General features: G+C 45.3%; 1 protein-coding gene across 1 annotated transcript in view; it reads right to left on the bottom strand.

Annotated features, from left to right (window-relative positions):
- The window catches only part of BMP7 (bone morphogenetic protein 7), a 42,965-nt gene that overhangs the window by 16,521 nt on the left and 13,805 nt on the right, over window positions 1-12,639 (bottom strand). The window contains exon 2 of the mRNA XM_048963269.1: window positions 3,417-3,609. Within this exon, the coding sequence (XP_048819226.1) occupies window positions 3,417-3,609 (193 nt within the window). The remainder of the gene's footprint in view (window positions 1-3,416; window positions 3,610-12,639) is intronic.

Raw genomic sequence — 12,639 nt, forward strand, 5'->3', positions numbered from 1 at the left:
AAGGGGTTGGGATTTACCCCACAGTGCAAGTGCTGGGTTCACTGAAATTGAAGATGAAAGCGTAGTAAGGTCTGTCAGCTTTGGAAGGTGCAGACAGATGAGCAAGTTTGAGCTCTTGAAGTTGATGGGAGCTTCCTGGTGCCTTTAGTTCCCACTAGCAAGGTTGGTGACCCCAAGCAGGACCTCATGTCCTGCTGCTCAGCACCTTCTTCAGCCCAGATGCTGGCTTTACGAAACTCTTTCCCAAGCTTTTGGGTGAGTGAACCATGAAGGCCAAACAGAAGTTGTGCACACAAAAGCTTTGGGACTTGTTATTTAGTCAAAATATCACCTGTTTTCTCGGTGTTTATTATATTTGGAACGTTCTGCTCATGAAGGTACTTGTTTGCTTACAGTGAATAACTGCTGCTTTGTGCCTGAAGAATGCTATACCTGCTTTTTTACACAGGAGATGTTGATAGTTCGAAAGGTTTGCCTTGCAGTGAATTCATAGATTTGGAAAGACCAGAAAGATTTGGTCATTTAGTCTGGTTGCCTATAAACACCTGTGTTTATAGCTTCGTACTGACAGAGATAATTCATCTCAAAGTCCTGAGGGGCCTGCAGCCTGCTGCAGAGGGTGGAGCAGTGCTCCACAGAGCGAGAGCTTCCATCCTGTGTGCAAGTGTCAGCATCACTGCGTAGAGAATTTCAGGAACAGCCTGCTGTGGGTGCAGCCATCAAGCTGTAAAGACCTATAGCTGTATTTTCACCCGCAGTAAACTGCAGACAGAGTCGTTGCTGCTTAGATACCTGTCAGCCTGCCTGAACTTGTAAAGAAAGTAACTAATTGTTGAGTTGCTGGTACTTACGGTTTATTTGAACTGAGGGCACACCGGCACACCCTCAAAACTGGAGGCTAATCTGAGGTTTAACTGAAATCCAAGCCTTCAGCACATCCAGTGGTCTCTTCATCCTCAAGTAAAAGATCCCTAATCAGCCACAACTTTGTTTTTCCAGCTAAATGCAGCACTGCTTTGGGTCCTAGAAGCTATCCCAGCCTTTCCTGTGTGCTGCAGGAGGAGCAGTGAATGCAGAGCACTCTGTGGGAGAGCAAAGGCTTGGAGAAATTCTAGGTTTTCAGATCTTGAAAGGCAATTCAAGTAATCTGCTGGGAGATGCCACTGCCATTTTATCACCCTAAGAGCACGGGGAGAGGGAAAACCATTTATTGTTTTGTTGGCCAATATACCTGCCATGCTGTAGGGAAGGGAATCAACAGAGCAAAATGCGAGCAAAGGCTTTCTTGCCTGGGGGCGGGGGGAAGAGTTTGGCTTTGTTTTGTTCCTGTTGCTAACAACTTGGGATGGGGCTGACTTTCCAGCCTGCTCAGGATGAGACAAACAGCCAAGAAAGCATCAAAGCGAATGGGTGTTTTTTGATCAACACTGGAGAGAGTTTGTTTTCTTTCTCCACTTGCCCAATGACACACTCACTTGGATGACTGGTCTGTGACAGAGCTGGTTGGAAAATGTCAGTGGAAAAATGCAGAAAAAGAGCAAATATTTTTACAAATGCTAGTGACAATATTTTTACCTTTGGTCAATCCAAACCAATAGGAATATTTTTTCAGCACAAACTGCTCAAAACTCCACGTTGTCTGTGCCAAAATGTATGCAAAGGGTGAATATGCATGACCACTCGTTTAAAAAGATGTTCCTGTGGTGAACGTGATGCAGTAAAATTGCATCTAATCTTGTAGCTGGAACATCTGTATAATTAGCAAGATTCCTCACCTCTTCCACCCGGCGGTTCATGTAGATGCCTGCCCTTTGCAGGCATTTTTTCCTTTAGGAATAAGAACTTGTGGAGGAGGCAGCTCACAGGAACACTTGCTGCTCCAAGCAGCTGTACACACATAGCCATCCCCAGAAGGGACATCACAGACCTCTCCGCGGATACTTTCAACAAACCTGTGGGTCTTTCATCTTAAAATTAAGATGACACTCAGTTCTGTCAGTAAATTTCCCAGCGAGCACCTCACTAATCAGGATATGAAGGAGAACTTCCCTGGCATCATCTTGATGAGGAAGGACATTTCCTCCAAGAACATTTTGGCATTCCCTCCAGACCTGGCACACTGTGCTTCTGCTCTTCCCAAGAGCAAAATTTCTCCCCACAGGTTTTTACCTTCATGACCTACCTAAGAAATACAGCAAAAGGAGGCTTCTGTCTCCATAGGGGCCAAAGATGGAGTTTACACATAAATGTTAGTGGTAAGAGGAATCTAAGAGGTCCCATGCAGCTTGTGGCGTGTTGCCATCTCCCTTTAGAAACCCTAGTTAAAATGTATAGCTTATCATTGTTCAATAAAAATAGATTGATACTATCACAGTCCTCAAAACCCTGCAAGTAAATGTCATTAGAAATACTGAAGAGCCAGGAGTTTGGACCCACGCACCAGTGTTTAAGCACTTACACAACAAAGTCTGCTGAATGTCTCAGCGTTCAAAAATGTTGATAAGGTCTCCTGTCGTATTTTAATGGATCAAAAATGCAAAACTGTTTTTTTTTTTTTCCATTTTTATTACCTCTTATAAAACTATGAAGCCAGAATCCTGATTGCACTATTGTTTCTTACCATTTTGGACTTTCCCCTTTTTAAATCCCTTGTGTTTCTCTCTTCATAAACCTAAATTAGGGCTGTAGCATTATTACCTCATATTTAGTGGTCCTAAAGAATAACTTCTGACTAACATGTGACTGTGAATACTTTTCATGTAAATAAATGTAACCTCACTTTTGGTAGGATATGTATTTAGAAGAAATACGTGCCAGTGAAACTAAGTGCTTTTGATAAATGGTTTGAGATTGCTGATTAATTGGAACTAAAAACAGATGAGGAAATTAAACACATGTTCTTATTCAGGTTCCCCGGAGGATTTGTCAGGGAGCTTGGCATACATTAATAATTGCTTGGAATGGATTTAATAGCTCATCTTGTAGTTTTGCACACACAAAACGATCAGTCAATATAAAGAACACGGTGTCACCTGTCTTTGTTAATTAGGGTTCTCAAACGCCTTCAGTAATAAAGGTTAGCAATTAAGCTACAATTAGAAAGGAAGCATTCAGATGTGGTTTTACCACTTCGAGATCCATAAGCAGCAAGAGGAACAGGGCAGGTCTCCCAGAAAGCTTGAAATACTTCACACCCATGGTCTCCTCCTGCCCTGGGGCACCTTCACCCTGTGCCCTTGGGGCTGAGTACACACAGCAGCACCGTGCTGACGTTGGCACTGAGATTTCACCTCACAGCCCTCATGCCTGAACCCCTTTTGCTGACAGCACCAATTTATCTAGCATTATTGGCCATAACCCTTAGAAGGAACCTGCTGCGCCTGTGCTTTAGCGGGATTTCCCTGCGGGTCACTCACCTTCCTGGGTGCTCCTGGAGGACCTGGTAGACGCTAATCTGGAACGTTTCATTATCGAAGCGTTCGCGGATGTAATCCTTGTATATCCTGAACTCGGCAGCCGTCACTGCTTCCCCCTCTGGGATTCTGGAGAGATCAAACCTGAACTCTCGGTAGTGGCAGCGCTGATGGTGAAACTCTCTGTCATGCTCCACTGAAACAGAAAAACAGCCCATTAGCCACCTGCTTTGTTCCCTTTCCCCTCACCATCAAACACGCTTGTGAGTTGCCACAACAGAAAAGGGCAAGAATATCAGATTGCAGCATCTCATTCTGTCCTTTGGTTTGTTAAAGCACCTAGGAAACACAAGACTTTATCTAGGCTACTGTAAGTATAAAGATGTTTGATGGAGCGTCTTTGAAACAGTTTTACAACTGCCTGCTACAGGTGACTGTTGTGTTTTAATGATTTTGGCAGTGCTTAACAAGTGACTCTGGACATTTGCCACTGATAACAACCAAGCTGCTGTAGGAAGAGGCGAAGGGCACAGGTGGGGCTTTTTGGGAGGGCTGGTCCTCAGCCTGACTGCCTCCTGAGGAAAACACACACATAAACCCATAGCCATGTACACAATTGTGCAGATCCCAGTCTGCGAGGTTTTTCATGCCGGTGACCCACATTTGGTGCCAGCTGAATTCATTGCAGCACTCAGTCCCACTCCAAGGGATGAAGATTTCATTTTAAGGCCCCTGAGCGACAGATCGACCCGCCGCCCCGATGGGGCCGTACCACTGCTTGTGGCTGTTGGGGCAGAGGGTCAGTGAGAAACAGAATTCCAGGGCTGTCCCCAGCGAGGGGAGGAGAGGTGTCAGTGCCCCCTCCAAACACACAAAGCACAGCACCCTTCGTCGGACAAACTCCAAATTAAATAGACAAGTCAAACAAAGGAGAACGGGGAAAAACAGAGGTATGAGGGGACGGACGGACTCGCCAGAGGTCACACCGTGCATCGTTCTAAGAGCTGAGGCTTGAACCAGGGGCTTCCCGTGTGTCCTGGTCCTGTTGTCTGTCCACTTGACCTCCCTGCAGCTCGACTGCACAATTCAAGTAGTTAGCTCTGAGATTTTCTTGGCAAAGAATGCGTGTCTTTCTACAGGCCTGATTCTCTTCTGGCAGCAGTAAATCCATTGTGTAAATCCACTGACTTAAATGGAATTACTCCTGAAAAAGAGGAGTTTCAGCCCAAGTCTGAAAATTGCTATTTAAACGTACAGCACTTGCAGTACAGACATATATGAGTACCGAAGCACAGGCGAGGGCCCCCCCAGCAGCAGGGACAGACTGGGGGGCCCACGGGACCCCAGCAGGGTCAGCACTGCTCTGCTGGCCGACGCACAGCAGTTGGCCGCGGGCGCTTCCTCCTCTCGCACATCATCGCTGCGAGGAGTCCAGGGCTCGTCGTTTGCCACTGTATGATTGCTGCTCAGGGAAATACTTCAGTGCTCTTGCTAATAGCTGGAATTCATCTTAGAGGAGTATTTTAGGTATGAAACCCCTAAACTTTCCAAGACAGAGGCGATTAAGTTCAGCAAAAGGTTTTATAGTTTGGGCAGCCTTCGCTTGCACTGAATGAATGAACGAAGTTATTGTTGTGCCTACAGCTCTAACATCTACTGCAGCCTCAGGAAGATCACTTGCTCTCTCCTACCCTGAAGTGTGAGAACTGTGAGGAGTCACCAGCATTTGTAAAACGCTTGGCAGGCTAAAGCTGCCCCGTAAGTGCAAGCAACACTATTAAATATGCCTCAATCCCTTTCCTCCAAAATATTTGCAGCAGAAAAAGATACAACAAGTATGATTTCAGTCTCAGAGGAATTTGTTTGCACCTAAATTACAGAGGAGTGGAAAAATATTTTAATATGGAATATCTCCTTTAACCACAACTATAGAAGAGCGACTATAATGTTGTGTGTTTTTAATTACATTATGGATAACATCACCAGCAGGGTGGATTATAGGCAGGTCAGCTGTAGCATGTATAGCAAGGTTTGCTTCCAAAGGCATGGGAAGGCTGAATTTTCAGCATACATGTGTGATGGCAAACACATCGGCCAGCATTAATCTTTAGCTACGCATCACACAAAGTCTGACAACAGATGCATCGAGATAGAACTTCTTTGGGTGCTGCTGAGTTCCCAGTGATTCCAGTCACAGCCCCAGAAAAAAATGTGTCATATTAGCATGAGAAATTAATGGCCAGGGTCATAAAATAAAAAGCCCCAAAGTTTGAACTTTCCCATGCTTTGCAGATGTTTGGTTATAGGGTTTTGGGCTGAGCCATCTTTAGTGTTAAAGCAAACATTCCTGTGGCCATAGTCATTAAGATCATGAAAATATGTGGATATGTAACTGAAGAAAGAATCCCAAGAAACCCTTCAGCTCAGTGTTTATTGTTTTTCCTCTTTTTCTCTGCACTCTGGACCTATCTGCTGACCCAGAAGTAACAAATCCTTTCAGAACTAATTTATGAGAAACACTGACCCTGAATCAACATCTGTTAGATGACTGCAGTAAATCTTATTACATAATTAAACAGCAAAATCTATGTTAAAATAATGTTAGGGGTCTGACTTGAACTCATAAAAGCAAGGCTCTTCATTACGAGGACTGAAATCCTATCCTTAATTCATGCTGCTGTGCTTTGTTATTTGTGAACATATGGTACAGTATATATGGTGGTGCACTTTTTGTAGTCCCCAGTAATACCTTAAGTACAACAGCATGAGGTAACAGGGGAGTGCTCAAGAAGCCCGAATTTCCTGGATTTGATGGGTGTCTGTCAGACCTTTGACAACTCTGCAACCAATTAATTACCTGAGGAGTCTGAATTGGGTTGAGGGGCGTTTAAAGAGGGGAATGGTATTCAAAAGTTCAGCGAAACAATCAGGACAATTGCTACATCTCTTTGGATATGGCTGAAGTTTCTCTGTTAGGTCTATAAAATCTGTGATCTTTATTGACACAACCCACCATAACGAGAAGCTTTTGGTCATCCCTGATGGAGTTCATGTTGGTCAGCTGTTGTGTGTTAACTGCTCCTTTAGAAGCCGTCACACAACGTGATTGCTTGGTGGTTACAGCTAATGGCCCTCCTGCCCAAAGAACTTGAACTCATGTTTGTCCTGGGCTTTTACACATCACTACCACCCAAAGGCTTTTGGTGAATGGTTTTAGCCCAGCTCCTGATTTCAAACATTGGAAACTCCAGCTCAGAAACTGCCACAGCTCAAATGCCTTGGCAGGGCAGCTGCTTGGGGAGGAAGCCAAGGCTCTGGACGTGCAGTCAAAGATCATAAAATATGAAAAGGAAGAACAGCCTTGAAAAATAATTCTGCTGTGGAACAGTGTGCCTTAGCTGTGGGAAAACAGTGGATCTGATCCCCTAACGAAATAATCCAAAGGGTTTCACATTTAATGCCCATCAAAATGCTACTTCTCCTCACTTCTAGAGGTGGACTCCTATTCTGGAGGCACATAACCACTATGGACAAATTTATGACCTAATTTAACACAAAGCTCAAAACCTGCCAGTGCAAAATACCTCTTGGGTCAAGAGTGGCATGGTGAGTGTGGCAGTTAGCTGTAGCTGCGTGAGATGGGGATCAGTGGGCTCTCCCTTTGAGGTAGTTCTTTGGAAAAGGCCGAGATGTTGGAGCTTGAGAGCTGTAGTGTGGAGATGGACGACAAATTTGTGAAAAAATAAGACATCAAGAAGTGTAAGGCAATTAAGGTGATGTGAACAAAACCAGCACATACCTGAGGTTACTGGTTATCAGTACCATCTGCCACACCTCTCTTGCAAATATGCAAGTAAGCTCAACATCTCTGAAAGTCTGGCCTCGGCTATCTGTCCGCGATCTGAGTGCTGTGCAGATTGCAGCCATCTACTGACACAGACAGGGCTCTGATCTCTTGGAAGTCTTTTGTTTCTCCTAACCAACTCTGTTCTGGCATTGCAGTGCAGCAAGAGGAGGCAGGGTAGCATAGTTGTGCAGCAGTGAGGATGTTTAAAACATGATGGATACATGTACTCAGGTGTAAAGTAGCCAAGTATCAAGTAAAAAAATATTGAAAGGATGAAGATAAAATGGGACTTGTTTTCACATGTACTTTCTTCAGATGCAAAACTTAAAGATATGGAGATGAAAAATTGTAATGGCTGACATCTAGAACTTATGGTAACATAATAGAAAATACTACCAGAAAAAGTAATGTTGGACAGAAAATCTTGTGATCCTGGTGTAACACCCCAGGGCACCCAAACTTCTAAAGCATACGATACATTAGCAGACAGCTGGGCAACTTGAGCTGATCCCATGTTTGTCATTTTCGCAGCAAATTATGTTAAGACTGGGAATGGCAGCTCCAGCTTTCTCAGCTTCTTTGTAAATGCTGAGTGAAAAGCTGGTCTGAGCTAATTTTGTAAACACTGCCTGGACCACAGGCTTTGTAACTGGACTGGTGGCGGTCAAGGCATGAAACATGACAGCAGTGGCTATGATGAGACAGCCTGCACTAGCTGTTATTTCTGTCCACACATACCAAAGAAATGATAAAAGTTTTTGGCCTCTATACCAAGCACGGTAGCACGACGTCAGTCATTAACTCCATTTATCAAGTACAAACCAGTGGATGCTGGCAATAATTTTCCAAGGATTATTGTATTAAAAATTGTTACAGAACAGTTAAAAGAGCTAATTCAACTCCATAGGGGAGTCAATAGAACTATTTTCCACCAATTTCAACGGGTTTCACAGGAGGCCTTACTTCTGCCAATCTACTTAGTGAAGTTGGGTTTTTTTACATACTTGTTTTCTGAAGGTATAAAAACAACCTCATTTTCACAAGCAAAGTAAACACCAGACGAATACATTTTGTGCTCAGGCTGCCAAACTGTGAAAGCTTTGGTAATTCTATGCCTCCTTCCCCCTGGCACATATGGAGGATGTACTTGGAATACATTTTGAATATTTAAACAAGTAAAAATGTAAAATTCCCCATTAACACTTTCTCCTGATACTGTGTGAATTTTATACAAGGCACTTCAAGAATAGTTGTCTCGTTTATTGTAGTGATCACAGAAGCTGGGATGCTACTTGTTTCTAATTTACAATGGGAAAAAAAGCACCAAAAGGAATGTGTAGTAGGGTGTCTGTAACTTCTTTACTCCCCAAAAAGGCCAGAAGGGATTTGTAAAGGACTTTAATCTCAAATAGATTAAAGGTCCTGAATTCCTGAGACTGAAAGATAAGTCAGAGGAAAGTAGATTCCAAGAGACAACACCCCCTCGCCTCAGCCTCAGCCACGCAGGAGAGCCATCAGCCCTCGCCTGGGAATCCTGCTGCAGATCTGGATGCCAAAACCAATCTGCCACACTTCAGCAGCGAGGTCTAACAGGTTTTCTGAGTGTCCCTGTGGCTGCCTGACCCCGTGGACTGCAGGGGCTGTGGAGGTGAGCTCAGCAGATAGGAAAGTCTTTAACTCCTTCTCTGACAGCTGCAGAGCTGCAGAAAGCCAGCGCTTCCCTCAAGGTGACCGGAGCAGGTTGGCTTGTGCTGCGGGCTGAGGGCTTTAGCCTTGGTGTTTTCACAGAAAAGCAAAGTGTGCTTGGATTTATCATGCAAAATGCTATTTGAATTTCCTTAGAAAAATTCCCTCTGTAAATTAGAGGTCCTAACCCAAACCTTGAGAAACTTCCTCGCATCACCTGTGCAGATGTTCCTACAAACCAGCTGCCCTGGGACCCACAAACGTCCGCAGCCCTACAGATGCTATGGCCTCAAAGATGGTCAGCTCCTGCCCGTGCTTTGCCTGCTGTCCCTGTGGGAAGGGGCTGTGGCATGAGGAACGTTCTGCAGCCCCAGCCAGGCTCTCAGCTGGCCTCATCCCCAGCTGGCATGGGGCAGCAGGGCAGCCCCCGCAGCCCGGCCTCACAGCCGCTGTGAAACGGCTCTGCAAATTGTCAGGATGCCAAATTTGAGAGCTCTTGATGGGATCCTAATTAACAGGGATTAAATGCTCCCTTTATAAATTGCACTCCTTTGTCTCTAAATTGGTGGATGAAATCACGTCGCTTATGAAATATGGGCCTTTCCTCCTTATGTTGGTGAGGTTCGAGGAGGAAAGCAATTAGAGGGAGGATCCAGAGTCCCTGCAGCTGAAAGACCCCACTGGGCCCAGCGGGACTCCTGGAGCAAGAAGCGCAAGGTCAGTCCCTATGTTTTGCTCAGGAGAACAGGGAGCATAATGAAGATGGCAATCACGCCATGCCAAGCCACAGACAGCAAAGGCCCATGCTTCCCTCTCGTTGTGCTTGATGGCAAGAGCTACAGCAGCAGTTGCAGTAAATTTCTAATGGCAAGAGTTTGGGAATGTGACATTCTGTGATTGGTTTTCATGTGCTTCATTCTCTCGGTTATAAGATTTGCTTACTACCATTAATGCAGCTAATGCAGCAGTTAAAGAAATGCCTGAAGAAGAAGCAGCGAAAGAATAACATCTGGGAGTCCTATAGACAGAGTAGACCAAGTGTCCTGGGTTGTTCATAACTGATGGGATTATTGTCTTTAAGAGTGGTAAGAAGTTTCGGAGGGCTTTTTTTACACTGGTTAGCTGCAGCCTCCAACTTATCAAAAAGCTACTGTGGGTTTCTGGAGAAATGAAAGGGAAAATAAATGTTGGTTAAGTCTGTGAGATACACTTACTATGTAGTAAGCTCACATTTAGGCTCGTGGACTCGCACTTCTCAGGGGTCTGGCTGCCAAAGCCCTGTCCTGCCAGTCTCATCTCCACCTGCTCTGTGCTTGTGCATTGCCATTTTGGTCACTCACACCCGTGTGCCCATTTTACACCTGGGTGAAGGAAGGTGAAGGTGATAATTTGTCGTACAGTAACTTCAGTGTGCGGCAGAGCGAAGTCCTGTCCCATCCCCTGGTGTCAATCAGAGCGAATGCATTAATTTCAAGTGAGATGAAAACCAGGCTCCGTAAATCCTGATCCCCAGCCCCAGAGGTTAGGAACAGGGGGATTCTAAATTCTTTAGGGCTCACGGCTGCAGAGCAATCCGGGGTCAGCATTTTTGCTCTGAGAGTGAGGGAAAAAGCCCTCTGGAGTTAATATTCTTCCTTTAACCATCACTTCATTTTTCCAGCTTTCAGCATGAAGGTGGTGTTGCCAGCAAGACCACCTAGCCACAAACCCAGCAGGGAGCTTCCAAAATTCTTCTGAACACTGACTCCTTGTTATAAATTCAGAAGTGGTAATAGCAGCAGTGCGTATCACATCTGTGCCAGGCTTCGGGCCTGGGAAGCAGCACTCCCTACTGCCGAACACAACTTGGAAAGATCCTTTCAGTCCACACATGTATCAGCATTAGCCATTTCTTTGTCAACAAATCCCTTAATACGTACCCTTTCTATCATGTACAGATGTCCAAAAAAATAATGGAATACTGTACTACAAGATTAAACACTTTAATGGCAGCATATGTGTTGCATGACTCTGAACAATGGTATCATTGTGCGTGTACAAACAGCGGGCTGAGGGAGGATGGGTTTAATTATCTCCGAAGCAGCAGCAAGTTCTTCCTGACTCAGTTGAACTTCAGCAAGGGCTGCTCAGAGCAGAGATGAGAATAAGCCTGGACCCTTCCTGATGTTCTGGTGGTAGCTTTATCATCATGCCTGCTCGGCAGGGCTTGGGAGGGTGATGCCAAGCTGCCAACTGCCCAAGAGCCCTGGGATGAGTGGGTGCTGCTGCACCGTGCAGGGGGCTTTCCAGTTAAGGCTCGTTAGGACAGTAGATAGCAAAGGGGAAAGATAACAACCAGGAGGGGATGGACAGGGAAGCATGTGTGTCACTTCTGCATCTGGAGATGCTCCACTGCTGGAATTTTGGTGTAGGCACTTTAAGGCATTGCTAGATGGTTAACCTATTTCTTCTTGAAGAACATCCATGAGATATCTGGGCAGGTTATGTGCAGGTAATTCATTTTCTTTTTTGAGCATAGCCTGATCAGAACCCATTTACGCTGTGGTTTCTCTGCTGAAATCACAAGCCAGACTAGATGAAAAGTATTGTGAAAAATTTACACAGGGGACTGCACTGAGAACACAACTCTTCTAATAGTAAACAGACCAACTGTGGTGTGAATCCTGATGCTGAGTTTGCTCTGTCTGTATGTGTATCTGGGGAAAGCAAAGTAAAATAAGCAGAGAAGTATAAGAGTTGTGTTTCTTCAGAAATACCTTATTCAGAGCCTTAACAGACAAAACACAGTAGGACAGTGCTGCCATCAGTCAGCAGCTGCTGTACAGTAATTCTAGAGGACTGCAGGTGTGTAAGGGAACAGAGAAAAGGAATGATGCAAAGAGAAAGGAAAAAATGGGGAATGAAGTTGTTCCTGTAGACAGACTCCTTCTTCCTTCACCTTCCAGGAGTCTCAAACCTCCTTCTTTCTTTCCATTCTTTGCTGTGAAAGGGGATGCAGCACAGTGGTGCATCCAGCAGCAAGCCCTTTCCCAGAACCTTGGGAATGGCATTTTTCCAGGGAGGCAAGCTGGGAACTGCAGTGATGCTGCAAAACCTGGCTCTTGCCATGTGCTCCCAGCTGCCCGGCATTGTGGCTGTCTCAAAACATCCCAAATTCTCACACAGTCACTGGGAGCGTGGTTAACCGAGGCTGGTATTTAACTGTGCCAGCCTGCCCCACCAACAGCCCAGGCCAGCTGTCTGTATGGCACAGCATGGGACAGCAGCTCTGAGCTGGGAGCTCCTGCAGCTCCCTGCAAGGATCACATATTGCCCAGAGTGGGTAGCTGCTAAGTTTGCTGCCTACCAAACACAGTCTTACTCCTGTATTGTCCTTGTCTGCACCACAATGTGTAGCACAGAGCCATGCAGCCTAAGGGTAGAGACACACTAATGTCAAATGCATCCCTGAAGTCCTGAGTACTCTGAAAGCAGCGTGGGGTTATGCAGAGATGCAGGAATTTATTTTTCTTTTCCTTCTTTCAACACAATGACCACTAATGCTACACTTCTTTCTTTTCCTTTGTAATTCAGGGGGTGGCAAGATTGCTTTCGTGTGCTGTGAAATCAGTGTGATGTATCTGACCAGGCCAGCCTCAGCAGGAAGCCGCACCAGCATTAGGTGCAAACTGCAAGTCACACATCTCACCAGTG

This window comes from Lagopus muta, chromosome 16 (genome assembly GCF_023343835.1).
Source record: "Lagopus muta isolate bLagMut1 chromosome 16, bLagMut1 primary, whole genome shotgun sequence".
Classification (NCBI taxonomy): Eukaryota; Metazoa; Chordata; class Aves; order Galliformes; family Phasianidae; genus Lagopus; species Lagopus muta.